The 22,426-nt window shown below is 38.4% G+C and overlaps 1 protein-coding gene across 1 annotated transcript in view; it reads right to left on the bottom strand.

Moving 5' to 3' along the window:
* Myo81F (Myosin 81F) overlaps nucleotides 1–22,426 on the bottom strand; it is a 1,965,857-nt gene that overhangs the window by 1,681,187 nt on the left and 262,244 nt on the right. Inside the window, exon 2 of the mRNA NM_001316563.1 lies at nucleotides 16,255–16,370. Within this exon, the coding sequence (NP_001303492.1) occupies nucleotides 16,255–16,368 (114 nt within the window). The 5' untranslated portion in view covers nucleotides 16,369–16,370. The remainder of the gene's footprint in view (nucleotides 1–16,254; nucleotides 16,371–22,426) is intronic.

Raw genomic sequence — 22,426 nt, 5'->3', positions numbered from 1 at the left:
AACCCAAGCTTAGACCGCACCGATATAAATATATATAAAGCCAAACTGACAAAAACAATTGCATTCGAAATTCATATCCCTGGTATCAATCGATATCACCAAATAACGAAAACGTAATTTATCCCACCAAACACTGTAAAACCCAGCAGAGATCTCACAAAAATCTGAAGACTTCGAGCACAAACCGGAGTAAACCATGAGCATCGCCAATCAACAGCGAATTGCGTTTTTGCAAAATTGACACCATATCAATTCCCTACATCCTAGACGATTGCATGGCCCTCCAATAAATTTGTTGTTATATTTTGGAGTCGAACTAATGTCCCATCAGTTGACTAAGGAAAACGCTAAGAAATAAAAAATATCGGAGAAATAGTTTTCACGTCTTTATTCTTTTGATCTCAGCTTAAGACTAAAAATCAAATGCAAATTGGATTGAGGAGAAGCCTCAGTATTTGAACAATAGTTATATTTCGGGAGAGCCCCGCTGTTGGGTTCTTGAGATTAGAGAGAGCAGTTAAATCTGCTTAGGTCAGGCAAGAACGGCTGAGTGCCGCTGCCAAAGAATTCTTTATTAGAAACGGATGCTGCGCAGCTGGGATACATTATGGAAAATCACTTAAGTGCATTACTGTTTTAATTGAAGTGGCCGGCTTGGACCAGCCAAATACGTCACTCCCCTTCCCTTAAGGAGAAGCCTATACTTGGGCTGGGATTGATGGATATATAATAGTATGGGAAATGGAGTTTCTTCTATTTCTATTTGTTGTGGTGTGTTTTGATTTTTTCTTATTTTAAGTTTTGCATACGGTATCATAAATGACTTAAATTATACATATATTAAATATAAGTACAACAAAATTAGTGCAATTATTACAGCAGTCATTGGTATGTAAAGTGTAATATTGTTCTCTGAAATCATCAAATCAAATCTATTTCTGGTTTTAACAGATTTTCACTTAAAATTATACTATTGATTTCTATTTTGCATTGCGTTACTCTTATCATTTTGTTTCCTTCTATTTTTATATTATTTATTGAATTTTGTCAATTTTGGTTGAGAATGGTTTGGGTTAAGTTCCAGGTTACAATTCTGTTTGGTTCTATGTATTTTATTATTACTTTCGTGTGCACTGGCTTAAAATTACAAATTGGGTTTAAGTGTTTAATAATATTGGTGACATTTCTTTCGGTATTTTTTATATATTATTTATTTTCGGTATTATAAACTTTATTTTATTTTTCAAAATGTGATTGTGTGTCTATTGATACTAGCTGATAGCCGTAGGGGTCTGGGTAAGGGATTATTTTAATTGTGTTTATTAGTGCTGTAATTCGATTTTTTCTTCTTCAAGCCATCGCTTCAAAGCTAAACTGGAGAAAGCTCCGTCTCTGTCTGCCTTTAGTAATTGTGGTTTGCCTAATTGACTAAAATTGCGTATTAATGCGTTTCTGCATTCTATCCAATCCTTAGTTTAAAGGCTAAAGTGTAGCAAATTTAGAATAAATATCAATGCAACTGATGTAATGTTTTCCCTCAGATGAATAAATATCTACCACAAATTTTTCTTGGCAATGTTCCGGTTTAGATGTGATTTTTGAAGGCATTTTGGTGTTTCTATGTTCTCTTTTGGCCAAATTGCATATATTGCATTCGTTGATTTTATTCTGAATTAGTAGTTGGCTATTTCATTTTCTGTATACCATGGTGAAAAAGTTTTTCATGTGATTGAAGTATGATTTCTTTGAATTCGGCGTATGAACCAACGTTCTTTAATAGGAAAAGACTGCGAATTACTTTTGTGTAGGTGGTATTAATAATTTCCATGTGTGCTCTTTGAATAATTTCGAAATCTACATCGCTATCAATATAAATGGTAATGTTTCTATGGATAAAATGATCGCGTAAAATTTGTTTTTCCTTGGTAATGGAGTTACCGAATATTATTGAATGCTCTACTTTATTTTTATCGGATTTAATAAAGATTATTTGTTTTTTGATATAATTTATTGGTTTTCTGTTAAATAAATAATAAATGATATAATCTTCTTCTGCACTATGCTGAGTAGCTTCACTAAGATGATTTTCTTCAATTTTAATTCTTGATAATGCATCGGCAACTGAATTTTCCTTCCCTTTAATATAATCTATTTTAAATTGGTATTCGCTTTATCTAACTCTCCATCTTAATAAATTAGCATTCGGTTCCTTTAAGTTATGCAGCCATCTAAGAGGTTGATGGTCACTGGCAATGAGAAATTGTCGCCCTAGTAAATAATGTCGAAAAGTTTTTGTGGCCTTTTTCGATAGCCCTGAAATTTAATTCGTGATCGTTAAGTGTTCTTCTAATAAAAGATATAGGATGACCGTTTTGAGAAAGGACAGCCCCGAGGGCCAAGTTAACCTGTTAATCCAAGGAAAGCTCTAATCTCTTTACTTTTGTCGGAATTGGTTATGAAACTATGGCTTTAACTTTAATAGGACTTGGTTTAATACCATCAGGAGTTACTATGAGACCAAGAAAGTTAGCTTCCTTTTTTAAGAACATTTGTCTAGTTGCAATTTTAAATTTGCTTCTGCAAGCTTTGAAAAAACTAATTGTATTGAATTACAATTATTATTGTTCTGTAAGGGATGTTGAAAAAATTATAAAATCATCCAGGTACACCAAACAGTGATTGTTAAGCAGTGGTCGAAGGATATTCATGCACCTTTGAAAAGTTACTACCCGGTTTTTTTGGTACGACCCAAGTAAGACTATTGTATGGCGAATTACTTTCCCTAATTAATCCCTGATTTAGCACTTCCTGTACTTGGTTTTCTACATCAATTTCGTGTGTTTGCTCGAGTGGGTATTGTTTTGGGGAGTTATGTTTTGTATCAAGTACACGTTTAATTGTAAATGTTAATTTGTCTCCTTCCTTGTATTAAGGATTTCTAAGTTTATTTAAAAAGCCTTTTAATTTTTAAGTTTCCTCCTGCCTTAGGTGATCTAATCGAAACTGTAAAAAATCTAATTTTTTTTATTGATTCCTGATCTGAGTTTGCAATTGGTTTTGGTGTCCTTTGGATATGCAAATTTTGGTTTCTTGCGGAATCTGAAGTAATTAATTTGTATGTTTGATCAAAAAGGGGAACTGTATTATTTTTGTAATTAATAATGATTGAGCATTTTTTTTTTTACAATTTTTTGCCAATTAGCATATCGTAATTATTAGAAAATCTGTGCACAAAAAATGGTTCGGTTTTTTTTTAAAAATACTATTTCTGGGTAACATAATCAAGTCGTTCAAGGTAATAGGACCATTTGATGTTAAAACTTCACATCTACTACTTTGAATGGGAAGACAAAATATATTTTCATTGATCACATTAATTGTGAATCCTGTCTAGAAGGCATTCGTATGAGCACCCTTTGTATACTATTTTTATGTATTCGTGTTGTCCAGGGCTGTTTTTTATAATTTTCGTTTAGTTCAGAATTATTTTGATTCGTTCGTTATTAATTTTTACGGTTTGGAACTGTTGTTGCCCTTCATTAATGAACCCACTATTTTGATATGGATTATATTACCGATTATAATACTGTTGTTCGTAATAATGAGTTTGGACTTGTTCGATTTCATGCGCGTATTGGAATCTCATTTCATCAATAGTCATTTTAGTCGTTTAGTAATCGGGATGTTAGTATTTTTAGATGTAGGTTGTTGTAGTCGAGGGTATGTATTTCCTCTAAAATGTGCTGTTTGGGGATTTTGGGCTTTGCTTGAATGTTGTTTTTTTTTAATAATGGTTTGTGTGTTTATATTGGTTGGGTCTGAAATAATTAGGTGCGTGCCACATTGGTGGGTTGTTAGTCATCTGATGTGTATAGCTAGGTCTAAGTGGTTGAATGTATTGAGTAAAATTAGGTTGAAAGGGTTGGGAATATTGTGGGTAACTTGGTCGATATTGAGCTTGAACATTTGTATTGAATTTTTGTACTCTCGAATTCTGATTAGAATTAGAATTTTTTATTACGATATTCTGTGTTTTTATAAAATGTAATATTAATGTGTTCTTCATAAATTCCATCATTTTGTGCAATGGTAATTAAGGATCTTAAGTCTGTAAAACCGTGATGACCGAAAATAGTAAATAATTGTATTGTTAGTTTCCTTATCTTTAATAGCCTGAATATAAATAAGAAAATCAGATTGGTTATTTTCCAGGTGTAGTTCCGAAATTAATAATTGACATCGTCTTTCCGCTTCTTCACAGAATGCTCTTTCCTCTGTATGGTGTCTCCCTGAAGTTCTCCAGAAGTTGGTATTTTGGTGTTTGAGTTTTAAAATTTCGCGATGAATCTTGCTTTAATGGTAGTCTAATCTTTGATGTTCGGAAGTCCCAAAGATCGTGTAACCTGTCCGTCCAAGTTCCTTTCGATGGCTCCCAGTAGAATCCTCTGTTGTCGGACATCATTGGTTTGGTAGAGCGAAATTACATAATCCACTCTGCTGACGAAGGTGTGAAGTGTTTCTGGATCACCCTTGAATGGCATAATATGTTTAAGCTGCCGACGAGCTTTGGCAAGGATGTTGTTGCTCAGCGCAATGATTTGGGGTGCGGCAATAATTGGTTGTGACATTTTTATCGTAAAATTTTAAATTTTATGTTTTTTTTGTTTTGGATTTAATCTTACCATTATTTTTAAGTTTTCTAGCTTCACTTTTTTTATTGTAAATTTTTAAATTTTATGTTGTATTATTAAATTTCTATATAGTTCTTGTTTTTATTTTTATATGTTGTTAGTGGCCTTTGTGGCTTAATGTTTTTATTTCGTATTTTACTTTCACTTTTTATTGAATAACCGAGTTGGAATTATAATCCAAGTTTTCACGAATTTATTTTTGGAAATGTTTCGAGCGCTGGACTATAAAATTTAACTTGTTTTTCACTCGAAGGTTCTTTTTTCGGATACTTTTTGTATCCTACCGACTGCGCCAGTAAAATTTGTTGTTATATTTTTGAGTCGAACTAATGTCCCGTCAATTGACTAAGTACAACGCTAAAAAATAATAAATTATCGGAGAAATAAGTTTACGTCTTTATTCTTTTGATCTCAGCTTAAGACTAAAAATCAAATGCATATTGGATTGAGGAGAAGCCTCAGTATGCGGTTGGCCGGCTTGGACCACCCAAATACGGCACTATATATATGTTAACACCAAAAGAATTTGCAACAACCATCTGCGAAAGCTTGCACGCGCATCAAACCGTGCACCTGCAGTAACCGATAAATGACAGATCAGCGTCTGGAGCTCATCCGTGGGAGCGACGAGTTGGCACTGACGTTAGCAGAAGCAGCGACAGTGCTGGGGGGTATAAATATCACCCAATTTTGTACTTTAAATTTAGTTCCGATTTTTGTCCAAATAAATACGTATTTATTTGGACAAAAATCGGAACTAAATCTTATTGTAAAAACAAACGTTTTACTTTAACTTATATATTCTAAATAATTGTAAATATTGATTTAACCAAATACATAAGTAAGTATTGATGAAGTCCGGCCGAATGCCCCAGCAGTTATTGTAGCATAATTTTATAACTTTTGTCTACAACATTGAGTGCGCATCAAGAACAGCAGTACGAGGTTGATCACTGCAAGTGGCTTAGCAGAGCACCGCGGAAATTCACTGTAAGATGTCTTAAAGCTCTCCACCAAATCTCCTCCAAATCAGAGACCGGTCCTGGACGGCGCAAGCGCAGCTCGGGAAGCCATACGCCCATGAGGATAGTCGAGGACAGGACGGGCGCGAGTCGCACAGTCAGGATGCGAGATCGTTTAGTCAGTGAATAAGAGGCTAGTAAGTGAAGCGCGCACACAGTTAGTGAACAAGAGGTCCGCAAGTGAGAACGCGCAGAGACAATGAACAAAAAGGAAAAAAGTATTCAACCCAATAAATCAAGTTTCCTAACTAGAAGAGAATGATTAACAGAGTTGCTTTCCTAAAGTCAGTGTTGTAACAAACTGATTTTCTATTTCTGCTCGCCACGGATTGCAACGGCTAGCTCAGAGAGTTTGTGCGTTCGTCCCACCAAATTTAAGATTTGTGTGACCAAGGAAAAGCAAAGGGTTCTTATTATAGTCGTTTTATTTTTCTGAAACGCCTTGCCTCTGTTGTCCTGTTTTCTCCTTGACAACGGACGACAAGTCGGCCCGGCCGGGATCGATCACCTTTGCCGACCACTGACTCCACTGTCCCTTTTGAACACGCCAAGTCCTTGTCGTCCCCTCCGGAGGACCACCTGCCGGTCGGTATGCGTTTAGGATGTTATGGGGCAGGGTGTATCGTCCACGGGCGAGGCAACGCTCGGCCTTTGCTGACCGCTGACCCTTTCAGACACGCTGAACCTACGCCATAATACCATATATGCGAGCTCATCACATTATCCCATTAATTTGGATTCAGGGAAAAACATGGAACTACCGAGCAAGTTAAGAGACTAACATCAGAAATTCCCACATCCTTCCTCGGTGTACCTCAAACATTCGACCGCGTCTGGATCAAAGTTCTTGTGAATATTATTAAAACACACTTTCCGCGGTACACTCATGAACTCCTTGTGACGTACCTGTACAAAAGAGCCTTCGCTGGGAGGCGCAACACAACGATATCCGACAACTACACTATCAAGCCTGAAGTCCCAAAAGGCAGCGCACTTGTCTGAACTCTTTTCATTTCATGGATATTCCAACGAGTGGCCGACTAACTACATCCACCTTCACTGACCTTCGCTGGAGTGCTCAGGCGCTCTAGATGTCCAGTCCGCGTAACAGCCCAACTCTTCAACCACCTCACGGCTGTCGAGAAGTGGCTTTCTGGCTGGCGTATTGAAATAAACGAACAAAATGGTAATAACATAACGTTTACTTTTAACAGACAAACTTGCCCTCCGCTCTGCCTGAATAGCACGCAGATCCCCAATGTCAACGAAATAACGTATCTCGTCCACCTTAACAGACGTCTAGCATGGTGTAGACATCGAGTGCAAGAAACTACGCCCTTGTGTCTGAAATACCAGGTTCTGCTCTACAGCACACCTCTTAAGCCAATCTGGACGTATTGCTTCCAGCTTTGGCGGAACGCGAGCAGAACCAACGTACGGCGTGCTAAATCGAATAGTCTACGAACTATCACTGGGGCACCATGTTATATTCGAAACTAAAACACCCACATGGCTTTCGAAAAGCAAAAAACGTCCTACTATGAAAAACTTTCTTTCCACGATTTGTTTGTGGCGGTCCCGTAAAGGCATTAGTCTAGTTAACAGATTATTATCGAACTTAATCTTTGGATAAGGAAGGAAGTGTTAGTGTTGTATTTTTTTGAGGAAAAGCGATTTATGTAATTCCTTTCCTTTTTTCAGAACTTAATGAAAACTACTGTAGGCATCGCAAAATATTTATTTATTTTTATAATGTAGGTGCATGTTTAATGTTTTTTTTTCCATGTTTTCCTTATTTATTGAATCTTTATTAAGAGACTAACAAAAAGTTTTCAAATCTTATTCTAAACTAACTAAATATCATTTTATGAAATGATTCGTGCTGTGTGGCCTAACAAATTTAACGTTGGGCTGGTTGGTCGTTCCGGTGCAGTCGGCTTTGGTTGCATACTCGAATAATTTTTCTTGCCAGAGGATTTTGATGTGAGGCTAGTTTTTCATTGTATTTTACTTTCTTCTCTGCTATTGTCGCAATGACAAGTTTTATTTGTAAGTCTGTGGAGCTCCAGTAATGATTCTCAGAATCCTAGACTGTGCTCGCTGTACTATGTCGATGTTGCTTCTCGATGCGTTGCCCCATAGCTGCCATAGGTTCATATGGGTTTCAAAACGGAGTTATATAAGAGGACTTTGTACTCCAGTCTTAAGGGAGAGCGAACGTTTAGAGGCCAGTGTAGATCCCTTGCTTTTAGTCTGAGGTTACCTGTGTTACCTGTTTGCACTTTCCTTCGTTTACTCGTATGCGCCAATTTGCAAGCCATTGTTCTACACAAGTTAGATGGCGTGCTAGTTGCATCGTAGCTTTTACTGGGCATCTGGATCGACTTAGAATTGCAGTGTCATCAGCGAATGTGGATATCGTTAGCTGGTAGTTTGTTGGGATGTCCGCCGTGTATAGGGTGTATAGAATTGGGCCTAGAACACTTCCTTGAGGCACTCCGGGTTCTATAGTACAATCCCTTGAAGTGCTTGAATTGCATCTAACCGCGAACACTCTTTTATATAGGTAAGACTTTAGAAGCATATGTATGTTTTGAGGTAGCAGTTTGATTATTTCAAACAAAAGTCCATCCAGCCATTCTCTATCGAATGCTTGTGCAACGTCTAAGAATAGAGCTGTGCGGTATTCACGATGTTCAAAGGCAGTGCGAATTTCTGCTGTAACGCGGTTAACCTGTTCAATGGCTCCATGTTTTGCCCGAAGCCCAAATTGGTGCGATGGGAGTGTGTTGTGTTTTTTGAGGTGGGACTGATGCGTAGCAGCAGCACTTTTTCAAATAACTTGGATAGACAAGTAAGTAAGCTTATTGGCCTGTATGATGATGGCTGTGTTTTGTCTTTCCCAGGCTTAGGGATCATGATTATAATTGATTTCTTCCACTTTTGAAGGAAGTATCCAATTTTAGTAATTGCGTTGAAGAGCAAGCAGATTCGCATTACTGCACACATTGGGAGCTCGATGATTATTTTCGGGGTTATTAAGTCGTAGCCAGGCGATTTTCCAGTTTTCAGTTGCTCTTTAATGACTTTCGATATCTCTCTTGGTCGAAATTCTACAGGATATTGTGGTGCTAAGTCAGATGCAGTTAAGGGCGGGAGAGTTAATGAGTTAGTGGCTGGATGTGGTTGAAATACTTTTTTAAGATGAACAGCGAAGACCCTTGCTCTGTCCGTACCACTGCGAGACCAGTTTCCGGTAGAGTTGCGGAGAGGTACAACCGTTTCTGTTGGTGCCTGTAGGTTCCTGTGGCCTTTCCACAACGAGTTCATTGTGCCTGTGGGCGTGAGATTCTCGATGTATCTTAGTTGTGCGTCCGCTTCTTCTTTCTTAAGCACTTTGGTAAGTCTGCGAAAAGCTGCTTTTAATTTACTCTTTGCGCCAGGTGATCTGTGCTCCTGCCACTCCCTTCGATGTCGTCGTTTTTCAAGCACAAGCAGTTCAATATCTCTGTTGTTAAACTTTGTGGTTGTCTTGTGGAGTTGACGCTTTTGCTGGGAACAAACATATTTTTTGTACCCCGCCCAGTTGGTCCTATTGCTTGTAAGCATATACGGTCGCTCGATGTGTTGTAGTTGGTGCAAAAGATGAAAGATTACCGGACAGTGATCAGATGAGAGTTCTGGAAGTGCCTCAGCTGTAATCATTGATTGGGATATCCTCTTTGTGTTGGCAAAGTCAATCAAATCTGGAAGCTTCATGGGATCTGCTGGCCAGTATGTTGGCGGTCCTGGAGAAACATAGTTAAGTTTGTGTTGCGGTTTGATGATTGCGTTGTACAGCTGTTTTCCTTTAGGGTTCGATATTGTCAAGAGGAAGAGCATGAGAGAGGGGGAGTTGCTTGCGAGATGCCAGGGAGTGCGGACGTGTGCTCGCTGCGTGAACGATGAAGGCAGATGTATACTGAAGACTTATAACTATTGTAACACATTAATAAAAGAAAAGAATAAACATGAAGATCAACCTGACAATTCAGAAGTGGGATACAAATTCATTTCTAAGTGGAAAATTTGAATTAAAGAAAACGAGTTAAATAGTAAACGATTGGATTAGAGACGTACAACAAAACGGCAAGGAATAGCAAAACAGTTGTACAAGATCAAAGAGAGAAACCAAGGAAGATCGACAAACGGCGAGGAATAGCAAAAGGCAAAGAATCGCAAACGGTTGATCGAAAGGAAAAAGCAAGAAACAACGTAAACGATTGGATTAGAGACGTACAACAAAACGGCACGGAATAGCAAAACGGTTGTACAAGAGCAAAGAGAGAAACCAAGGAAGATCGACAAACGGCGAGGAATAGAAAAAGGCAAAGAATCGCAAACGGTTGATCGAAAGGAAAAAGCAAGAAACGGTAACGGAAAAAAAGGGTATATGATCTCCAAGTCAAAGGAAACAAAACGGCAAAGATCAATGAGTTGATGACGAAACTGGAAAGTGATGAAATTGAGACAGACGACTACGATATAATGGAACAAAACGCAAGTACAAGTATGCAAGCCCAAATCAACGAACTTAAGGAGATGGTGGCAAACTTGGCAACGATGGTCCAAACGGCATGCTTGCAGCAACAAAGTCAAGCACAAGGGACTGTGGAACAAGAAACGACACGCTTACGTCAGACGCTGGATGGATCGAGACACACACATGCGCCAAACGGGATGCAACCGGAAAATGTGCTCTCATCGCCACAGCTAGAAGCTCAAGGTCAAGGTTTTACAAGCATCAAAGAAATGATAGGAATTCTGCCGGATTTTGATCCAATCAAGGGATCTATCACATCGGAGCAATTCATCGCAAAGGTAGAGCAAGTACAAAGCGTATACATGTGGACAAGTGACGCTGTGCTGTTTGCAGTGCAGCATAAGATGCGTGGAGTAGCAAAAACATGGCTGGATGCACAGCAGGTATATCGATCATGGGATCAATTCAAATCGGCATTCGCTCTTGATTTTCCATGTTTAGTAAGTACGGCCGATATGCACAGAGAATTGATGCGTCGCAAGCGACGCAATAGCGAGTCATAAATTGAATACTTTTATGCGATGGTAGCTATTGGACGGCGTGCGAGTGTCGATGAACCATCAATAAATTCGTATATCATCAACGGGCTTAATTCAAAAGAACTCACGAAATCATTATTAGCGATGAACATACGCACTTGTTCAGAGCTGCTAAAGTCGTTGGAAAATTTGAGATTTTCACAAGAGATACATCAACAACAATACAACGCGTCAACGATCAATGAAAAGCAATACAACGATGCTGATGGCAAGATGAAAGTAGTTAAATGTTATAATTGCAATAATTTCGGGCACTTTGCAGCAAAATGCACAGTGCCACAGCGAAAGGAAAGATGTTCCAAATGCTCTAAGATTGGGCATAATGAAAAGGATTGCAAGGTGAAAACATCGTCAACGGTGGCTCAAGTGAATGAGTCGCATCACAAGGAGTATCCGCCAATAATGAAAACAGTTCTCATTGGAGGCCAACAGTTTGAAGCATTCATCGACACGGGCAGTGATAACACCCTAATGAAAGAAGCAGCAGTGCCAGATGGAGCAATACGGCAGCCGAGAATCAAACGTCTGAAAGGCTTTGGAGGATCTGTGGTCGAATCGAAGGAGTGCATTCTTTCAGAGTTTGCATATGGCAAACTGAGACTCCTCACGCAAATTCAGGTGGTACCAAACGAAGTCCTACCATATGATGTCCTCGTGGGCAGAGATATCATCTGCCACGATCAGGAAATGCTGGTTGCCGAAGATTCAGGATCAACGTTGACAGCAGCGGAGCAGGTCGGGTTTAATGTTAACACGGACATTGACCCCGACCACCAGGAACAGGTGAGCGATCTATTAAAGAGCTATAAAGAGTTTTTTGCCGAAGATTTGTCAAATATTGGCAGGTGCAAAACCACGAAGATGGATATAGAGGTATCCACTACGAAAGCCATCTTGGGGCGGCGATATCAAGTGCCGTTTGCCCAAAGGGAGATGATGACTACGATAATAGGTGACTTACTGAAGTACGGGATAATTGAAAGGAGCAAGTCAACGCATGCAGCATCAGCAATATTGGTGCCAAAGGCAAATGGAGAACGGAGGCTATGCGTGGACTATCGGGCTCTAAACGCAGTCACTATAAAGAAGCGATATCCGATGCCGATTGTAGAGGAGCAATTGGCAAAGCTATCCGGAAATGTATACTTCACGACGCTGGATATGACATCCGGTTATTACCAGGTTCCGATGGACAAGAAAAGCAAAAATTTGACGGCATTTATGGCACCAAATGGACTGTACGAATTTAATGTCATGCCCTTTGGTCTGGTGAACGCACCGATGGTCTTCCAAGAAGTCATTACTGAGATCATACGAGAGCTGAAACACCAACGGAATATTATCAATTATGTGGACGAAGTCATAATTGCATCCAAGACGGTCGAAGAAGGACTCATTATATTAAAGGAATTCCTGGATGCTGTTAAGTTGGCGGGCTTAACGCTGCGCCCATCCAAATGCGCTTTTATGAAAACGAAGGTGACCTTTTTGGGTCATGTGATCACGGGCAACGGGATTCAGCCAGGCAATGAGAAGACTGACTGCATCAATGAATATCAAAGGCCATGTAACGAAACAGAAGTACGCAGATTCCTGGGAGTTACAGGATTCTTCAGAAAATTTGTCAAGGAGTACAGTATGATTGCGTATCCATTGAGCAAATTATTGAAAAAGGATGTGGACTTTATATGGGGAGAAGATCAGGAACAGGCATTTCAACGACTAAAGGATGCTTTAACATCGAAGCCGGTGTTGACTTTATACGACCCCACAAAATATCATGAAATACACACTGATGCTAGTAAGCTGGGAATAGCAGGAGTTATGTTTCAAAGAGAAGAAGACGGAACGAAGCCTGTATTTTATTACAGCCGGCTATGCAGCGACGCAGAAAGCAGATACTCAAGCTATGCTCTAGAAATATTGGCAATTACGGAGACACTGGTTAGATTCCGGATATATTTACTAGGATCTCCATTTCTGGTGGTGACAGATTGCAACGCGGTGGCGACGCTGAAGGAATCAACAGAGCTACAACCACCAATAGCAAGATGGTGGCTCAAACTACAAGAGTTTAATTTCACATGCAAACATCGACCAGGAGCGGACATGCCACACGTGGATGGCATGAGCAGACAACCAGTGCTGCCACATGGAGAAACTTCGCACACAGTAGCAGACAATGTATTAGCGATTGTGCCTACCGACGAAGATTGGGTGTATGCAATGCAAAGGCAAGACCCAATACTGGCGCAGATATTTGAAGTATTTAGGACTAAGGAGAAGAGTTCACAATGGAGTAAAAGCAGACTACGTTGTTGAAGCGAGCAGACTTCTACGCAAAACGGCCAACGGCAACAAATTAGTTGTACCCCAAGCAATCCGCTGGCGTATAACAAAAGCAAACCACGATGACATAGGACATTACGGCACGGATAAGACAATTCAACGGATTCAACGGAACTTTTGGTTCCCACGCATGAGGAGATATGTGAAGTCGTACATATCTTCCTGCCCAGAGTGCTGCATTAACAAAGTAAAAGGAGGCAAACCTGAAGGGTCACTGCACGTATACGACACGTTACCTATACCATTCCGTACAATAAATATGGATCACATAGGCCCATTCCCAAAGAGCAAAAGTGGAAATCTTCACATTTTGGTTATTGTATGCGCATTCACCAAATACACATTTTTGGCAGCAACACGAACGACGAAGACAACACCAGTAATTAAAGCACTTCAGCAGTTGTTTGCAGTATTTGGTCAGCCGAGTCGCATAATTTCTGATCGCGGAACAGCCTTTACGTCGAAGGAATTTGAAAATTTTACAAAAGAGCAGGGTATTCAACATATCAAAACGGCAGTCAGAACACCCAGAGCTAACGGGCAAGCTGAAAGAATGAATAAAACTTTATTAAATGCTCTAAAGACCAGCACAGAAAAGACTAAAGAATGGGACCAGCAGTTATTCAAGATACAGTGGGGCATTAATTCACACATAAATGCCACCACTAAATTTTCTCCAAACGATTTAGTCTTCAACTTTAACCCAAGAGACGTGACGAACAACCGTCTAATACAGGCACTATCAGACAATTCCATTTCAGAATCGGATATTGAAATGAAAAGACAGCAAGCAGCAGCAAATATTACAAACGAGCAGAAGAAATGGAAAATTAGGTTCGACGCAAAACACGCACAACCAACAAAATACGAAGTTAACGATTTAGTCGTCATTACCTTCGTACCATCGGCTACAGGAGAGTCACATAAATTGGATGCTGCTTATAAAGGACCTTATATAGTAACAAAGGTCCTCAACAACGATCGGTATATGGTGGAAGATCTGCCAGACCACAATGTTACTCAGCGACGCTATTGTAACGTGATGTCAAGCGACCATATGAGGCCAATGTGTGCCTTAATTCCAAACCTGGATATAGATGAGCCGATATATGAATATAACGACGACGCAGGAATGTCAGGAGAGGCCGGATGTCAAGAGGAAGAGCATGAGAGAGGGGGAGTTGCTTGCGAGATGCCAGGGAGTGCGGACGTGTGCTCGCTGCGTGAACGATGAAGGCAGATGTATACTGAAGACTTATAACTATTGTAACACATTAATAAAAGAAAAGAATAAACATGAAGATCAACCTGACAATATTGAACTGTCGTTTTTATTCTTAGGACAGTTCTACGGTTATCCTTCGGTGCAGTATATACTGTAGTTTATATATATAGGATGTACTTCATTTTTGTTGGTCGATGGCGGATGTTTTCTCCGATAATTGCAGCTAGTTTGTTAACCAGCGCACTTGAGGCTTTCTCACGTATATATTGTATACCGCTGTCGGTATTGAGCATAGAGTTGATGTTAATGCTGTTGCAGTTGTTGTTGTAGTTTTTGTTGCTAAAGGTGCAGTTGCAGTAGATATCGTGATTGCTGTGCTGGTAGCTAAAGAACTTGACACCGTTTGGAATGGGGAGAGCTTGAGAGAGACGCTCTTAGTGCTTTCGGGTTCATTTCGTGCAGTCATAAGGATTGGTGAGCAAGACCGCGATCGTTTGCATTCTGCAGGGGATAGGTCATTGACGGGGTGGATGATTTGGCACTCGCGGGCGTCTGACACGACGGTGAAGTATTTTTTTTTTAGTTTTACGTTATTATTATTCTTATTTATATTTTTTTGAAGATGAAATCTGATAGGTGACGTCCCCCATTTGCCATACATTGCGTAAACCGATTTCTGGCGTTTTGTCGTGACTCTTGTTTGCACAGCAGGTGTTATGCTGGCAATTTCTTCTTGGATGTTGTTTTGGTTTGGACGGTTCACATAAGCACGGGATTTCAAAAACCAAATAGAAAAAAATCACAAGGGGGCAGATCGGGAGAGCGTGCCGGCTTTTCCAATTCGCCCCTAATTGAGATAAGGCGCTCTGGAAAGTGTTCCCTCAAAACAGCCATTGATGCTCTTAAAGTGTGTGCTGTTGCATCTTTTTGATGGAACCAATTGTCCCCCAAATCGGATAGTCCAGGGGAAGATGCGTGTTGTCGCGCAGAACGCCGTGGATATCACAATATTGACGATCTCTTGAACGGAACCACTAGTGCTCCGCTATTTCATCAACTAACTGAATGGCGCGCATTTTAAAAATGTATTTATACTCGTTAATTGCATAGTAAAGGGGTATACTAGATTCGTTGAAAAGTATGCAACAGGCAGAAGGAAGCGTTTCAGACTATATAAAGTATGTATATATTCTTGGACTATGTTCTAAACGTTGAGATTCAGCATACAGATTCTAGAGACAAAGAAGCTGCTCAAGTTTTTTGACCCATATTACCACGCCCATTCTAACGCTCACAAACTGTACAAAACGGCCACGCCCACATTTTGGAACAATTTTTCGATATTTTTCATAATTTATTAGTCTTGTAAATTTCTATAGCTTTCCCAAATAACTTTTAGCCACACTTTGCACCAAATTTAATATTTTTTCTAATTTTATTCCCCAATATCTATCAATATCTGACAGGTATCTGACAGTCGGAGAACTCGGCTTTAGCATTCTCTCTTGTTTTGGATTAAATCTTTTCTTAATCTTAAATCTTTTTCTGAAACTGCAGGGTTATTACAAAACTTTCGCATAAAAATTGTCTTCTCTTCTTCCTGCGACAACTCAACCGATCGAACGTCTCTTGAACATCATAAAGATATTTAAGTGCCGAGCAAACTGAAAGGTTAAATAAAACAGTGGAACATCCAAGTTATTTCTTGCGATTTAATAAAACTGGGCGGCGAGATCAATGATATAAGTAATTGTGGATTTGGACGAAATACCAGTTTCAAAAATTTCATAATTCCATAGAAATTTATTAACAAACATAAATAAAAAATTTGCCTAGTTAAGGATACATATATTATGTCACTGTTGTACCGAACGTTTAGATTTTGGTTAATTCCAATTTCATCGATTTCCGACATTTCTGTCATATCAGCAAAACCAACTCTACGACCGATGGACATCATATCTAAAAAAAAGAGGTTAATTTAAATTAGGCGTGTTTTAGTAAATAAATCTCAATATCAATATCTAGCATTTTTTATATTCCGTTTGAATCCTAGCTATGGATATCCCATTTAATTGGGAGGCATTCCCTCTAATGCCAATGACTTTAATAAAAGAAATATAAATATGGGGTTTTCTTGACAGCACTAAACAAATTTCTGTCCTCCAAGTCAGAAGTTACAAAAATGAATGTATTTCCAAGCGGCGGATACATTAATTACTCATGACTCTCCGATTAATCTTCAGAACCCAATTTGTGTTAAATGTGCTGGATCCCACACTACTGGTTCTTTATTGTAACCAGTATTAATTTGTTATTCATCAATTGTGGTGGTGACCATGCCTCCCAGTGTGGATTGAAAAATCAAAAAAAAACTTAAAGCCGGACTAAGGCTTATTAATTCAAACTGCTAAGCCAAACAACTCAAATTACTTTTCAGGCGGATTCATTGCCGATAGGAGACAATATTTCATACGCCGGCTCGATCAACTTATCTCAAATATGGCTAAGCTATCTCAGAGAGGATCAGAATCAATTCAAGATCTTGGGTTTGGAAATAAATTTCTGGCATTGGAAACCACTATTCTGGATTTTAATGTTAGAATGGACCATATTCTTAAATTAATCGAAAAGACTGTTGCGTCTAACGAGAAGATACAATCATATATATCGGATCGTGGAACTCATGGGGACGAGCGAGAAACTTTGGTGAGCTACGAGTATTCCTTAACGTGCATTATATAGTTGACCAACCCCACCTCCCAAGGAATGACCGACAAATAACAATAGTTCAGATGCAGACATCGGCGGGAACTATTGGGTCCCACCCTATGAGCGATTGTTGAAATTCCAACTAGCTATGCTGAGCAACAAATTTATAGCACGTTTAATGCTAAACAAGCTTGGTGTGTTAATTCGAGACCAATACCAAAAATTAGCAACAGAAGAACCAACTCTTCAAACCCTTGGTTAACACCATCTGCACTGGCCCTTTAAATGTGCTCTCATCATCTACTTCTGGCAGAATTGCACGCTAGGCTGCTTAACAAAATACAATGTAGATTCTTTTAAAACTTACCTGACGCAAAAGGTTGACCACAGCATGAAATCGAAGGATTGAAATCGCCATTATCATTTTCATTACAAACTTAGAACAAGCAGCATAATCTCCCCCAGCAAATCTATAAAACATATAAGTTTCCCAACAGCCTCAACTGCCCTCCACAATAGGTAATCTACTTCGACTTAACCGAAAGTGAGGAAAGAATATGGAAAGGAAAGATAAGGCAGATGCTTTTGCTAGCTACCTGGTGCAACGCTTCAGGCTTCGTTTGGGGTCGTTAAAAACGACCTTCCAAATAGCTTTTCCTGTCGATCCAGTGACTCTGAAAGAATTGCAGTGGCTTGTCTAAAACCAAAGAAAGCCCCGGGTGAGGATATGATAGGTAACAGAACCATCCGAATGTGCGATTCTTAGTACGACTTTACAACAACATTTTTCTTGAGGGTTGTTTTCTAAAAGTCTTGATGTCTGCCAACATAATTATAATTCTAAAGTCAGAAAAAAACCGCGTTCTCCATGTGAGAAAGACTTTAATCTTCAAAAACTCATAGTAAAGACACAAACCATTAAGAAATAGAAAGCTTATGTCATCGATAAACGAACATGTAAGGCTTCGTAGATCTTTAAGGTTTGCTAGAACATAATAATAATTATTGTACTCGTAGAGGAAAAGGATATACTAGATTCGTTGAAAAATATTTCACAAACAGAAGGAAGCGTTTACGACCATACAAAGTAAATGTATTCTTGATCCGACTCGACCTGGTCATATCCGTCAATACAAAAACAACCAAAATAATTCATCAGTGTAGTATATACAAGCAATGGCAACTACAATAAAAATGGTATTCAACGCTCACTCCCTGATAGATTATTACAACTGTTCAAAAATGATTACTAATTGCCCAGCAAGAAGGCCTTTATGAAGACCCAATTTCCAAAAAATCCGATAATATTCCAAAGCTATATACAAACTCACTAAGTTCATATACTAATCAAAAATTAAAATTTTTCCCGTTCCCTCTTTAATACATTCATTAGTTCCACGCAGATCCAAAGACCAAATATATACAACCAGACTCCTTATAAAGATTCATTTCCGCCCAGACAACAAAACAGAATTAATGAACAGGCTTGAAACGCGACCGCTTGAAACAAAGTGACACTCGAAACTATTATCCCCCAACCAAGAGTGCCGACTAAGCGTATTAAGGAAGGCAGCGGGAAAACACGTACAGTTTGTCAAGAAATTGTTTGCACAATGAAAATAAATTGTATTTTCTCCCATTCATTGCATAATTAAGGGCTTTTTGTTTACCCTTATATATTTTTTATACACATTTTTTTTATATGTTTTTTTTTATCAATATGTAAAAAAATAAAAACAAAATAATGAACGACAAAAACAAATGAATCCAAGTTTTGAAGATTTGACACTGTCAAGAAATTCTTTGCACAAAGTACTTAAGCTATAACAAATTATCTCCAACTCCTAGGTATGCATCCCCAAATCATAACCGACAGTTTGCCAAATTTAACTGTCGGTATGATGTTGCGGTTCTCCAGTGCAGTTAGCGCCTTACGCCACACTCTGTTGGGTCCATCGTTGTAATACAACATCATCTTGGTTTCGTCGCAGAAAATTACGTTATTCCAGTAATTTTCTGACTGATGTTGGATTTCGATAGCGAAGGTAAGCCGCTTTTTGATGTTAATCGCCGACAGCATCGGTTTCTTTCTACCCGTGAGTGGTACTTATGCCGGAATATGGCTTGGCGCGCTGTTTCGTGTGACACATCCAGATTGCGGAATTTCATAAATTTTTTGCATAATTGGTCGGTCTGAACGGTTGGAAATTTTACTTTTACGTCTTGTTCCACAGTTTGATTCCTATCTGCCCTTGTTTTCTGCGCAATTAATTACGTTATAAATTGTACTCCTCGATGCAGAAAACATTTCTGACAATTCCCTGACAGAATATCCCAAATGGTGATTATACAATAATAAATCAGCTTAACTACTTCAAAACTCAATCGTTTGCCAGGCATTTCTAAATTTCACAAAACTAAACCGTTTGTTTATCGAAATTTCTTGGAATAGGAGTCAAATAGAAAACAAAAGGAAAGTGTGCAAAGAATTTCTTGACAGTGTCTAACCAAAGACACTAGAATAACAAGATGCGTAACGGCCATACATTGGTTTGGCACTATGCAGCCACTTTTTTGGTGACGGCCAAAATTGCTCTCTTTCCGCTCGCTCACGCTGAGAACATAAGAAATCTAAAAATAGAATTTGCTTGCTTGTGTGAGTAAAAACAAGAGACGAGAACGCGTATATGTGTGCGTGTTGTGCTAGAAGACGATTTTCGGGCCGAAATCAATTCTGATCAAAGAAATGAATTTACATTGTACATATTAGGGTAGTTTTTTGCCAATTTCGTAGCAATATGATGAAATAAAATAATTTTTAAAAACTCGCGCCCTTCTTATTATAATTTTAAAATTTTAATTTTAATTTTAAAATTTTTTAATTTTAAAGCTTTTTAAATTCGTATGTTAAAATCGCCGCTCGAATTAGCTACCATTTACATATTTATATTTATGTTGATAATTATTTATGTGTAATATGTGTAATAGTCGGTACCGAGGGAACACCACGGGGAGGCCATTACAATTGTAATGGGGTCTTATATTTACGTATATGACCTTCGAGTCGACTTGAAATATTTTAATGTTTAACATTAAAACATTTCCACATTCCCCAATTAAGTTATTTTTCTAACTATTGTTTTTTATTATATATTGCTCGATTTTTCAGTCGTCAGTTATTTAAATAACATACTGAAAAACAACTGAATCTAATGTGCATTTGAAATAATAAAAATGGATCATTATCATATATAAATCATATTAAGTCAAATGACTTAATAAGTATGCTAAATAATTAAAGGAAGTAAAATATAAATTATTATAACTACTTATAACAAAAGGAATACATTACATCGAGAAATAAATATTTCATAAAAATAATACGAAGTAGAAAATAAAAATTTGTAAAATAAATAAAAATATGAAAACGGTTTATTGCAAAAGTCACATCAAAGACACTAGAATTATTCTAGTGTCTTTGTTTTGGTCATATCTTGAGGCACGAAGTGCGGACGGACACAAGCACTCAACAATCATTGCCTTATTAATTTTTCACACGCCGCAAGATGAATACTCTAATGACAAATATTCTTATATAAAGTCATTTTTGAAATTTATTTTTGTGATATTATGTACATAGATTTGGCTATTTCTAATCTATTTTCAAATAATAATAACGTTAAGGCAATGCAAAACAAGAATTTTTCGCATGGTGCCAATTGATCAAAAATAATATAGATTTAAAGTCTAAGAACTTCTACGGCGAAGGGCATATTTTGTCAAATTTACAATGCATGAGCATACGTGTGCACACATAAAGTTGTCTGCTATCACTGTATGCGTAGAAAAGAGCGGTTCGCTGTAGCGCTCTTCGCTCTCTCGCTCTCTAATAAAAATTCGAGAGAGCCTGGAGCCACCTCTAGAGCCACGGCCAAAAAATTGTGTGCCAACAAATCGTATGGCGTTACGCATCTTGTTATTCTAGTGTCTTTGGTCTAACCTACGCAAACTTGGATTCAGTTGTTTTTATCGTCCATTATTATTATTATTTTTTTTACATATTGATAAAAAAAATATAAAGAAATAAATGTAATGTTAACTTTGCATTGAAATGCAGAAAATTAATTTATTTAAATTATTTTTTCTTGACAAACTGTACCTGCTGTGTATCCCTGAACCAGCGCTAGATAGTTTGACACTGGATTGAAGACAGGGGTACAACTATAAATATCTATTGTGTTTTACCGCGGGTTTCACCTTACTCATTTTGTTCCGTTCTATTACGGTTTAAGGGAAACAGTAGTTGGAACCAGTCAGTTTAAAATGAAAGGGCAATAAAATATTGAAAAACTGGGAAATAGCTCTATTAAATAAGGTGACAAAGATATATAAAACATACAAAAAATCTCGACAATCCGTTAGAAGGAGGACACTCAGGAATATCTAGAGCTCTGAGGATAATACACAAGACAAAGGCTAAACTAATTTGCAATTTGCGATTTATTAATTTTTGGTTACGTTACCCATACCAAAAAAAAGGTAAAAATCAGTTGTTGAAGCTATTTTCGAAGAATTCATACTCAGGTACGGTCCATACGAATTATTATTTTAGAGATTACCAAGAAAGTTTCAGATTTTAACAGTATTGACAAAACAGAACCCATATAAGTACTAACTGAAGAGAGCACTCAATATATTTAATTCAGTAATGAAGTAGTTTTATATAAACCATACCCTAGCAACTATATAGCTTTACACGGACAATGCTCAATCTCGCCCAAAATGTGTAATCGGTTATCGAGTTATCGGTAATCGGAGTGCCGTATTGCGGTTTATGGAAATGGTGAGTCGGCTTGCCGACCATGGCTCAATGAGGTGAAACATTGGAGCTAGGGTCGACTTATGCTTTGATATATTTCTGAACTTCTGTTCTGTCCAAGACCCGAAAGCTTTCGCTTCGGTAATAAAACATTGCTCCGGCTTTAGCCGTAATAATTTTGTCTATCACTGGTGAGCCGCAAGGCCAGCCACAAAGTAACTCCTTAACCACAACCATCTTAGGAAGAGTTTATTACAACCAAGTTGCAGTTGCACTGCAAGAGATCACGGACAGCCGCTGACGTCGCTGGACCACACCACAGCCGCTAACGCCGCTGGATCACACCACAGCCGCTAACACCGCTGGACCACACCGCAATCGGATAATAAGAAGGAAGTAGCTCATCGCGGGGAAAGGGCAAGAAGGTAACCTATACCTAATTGGCGCCCATCCTACAACTCATCAAAGAAACAAAAATCTTAACCTA

Source organism: Drosophila melanogaster, chromosome 3R (genome assembly GCF_000001215.4).
Source record: "Drosophila melanogaster chromosome 3R".
NCBI lineage: Eukaryota > Metazoa > Arthropoda > Insecta > Diptera > Drosophilidae > Drosophila > Drosophila melanogaster.
Note: the sequence above shows the minus strand (reverse complement) of the source record. Positions and strands in the feature narration are given on the sequence as shown.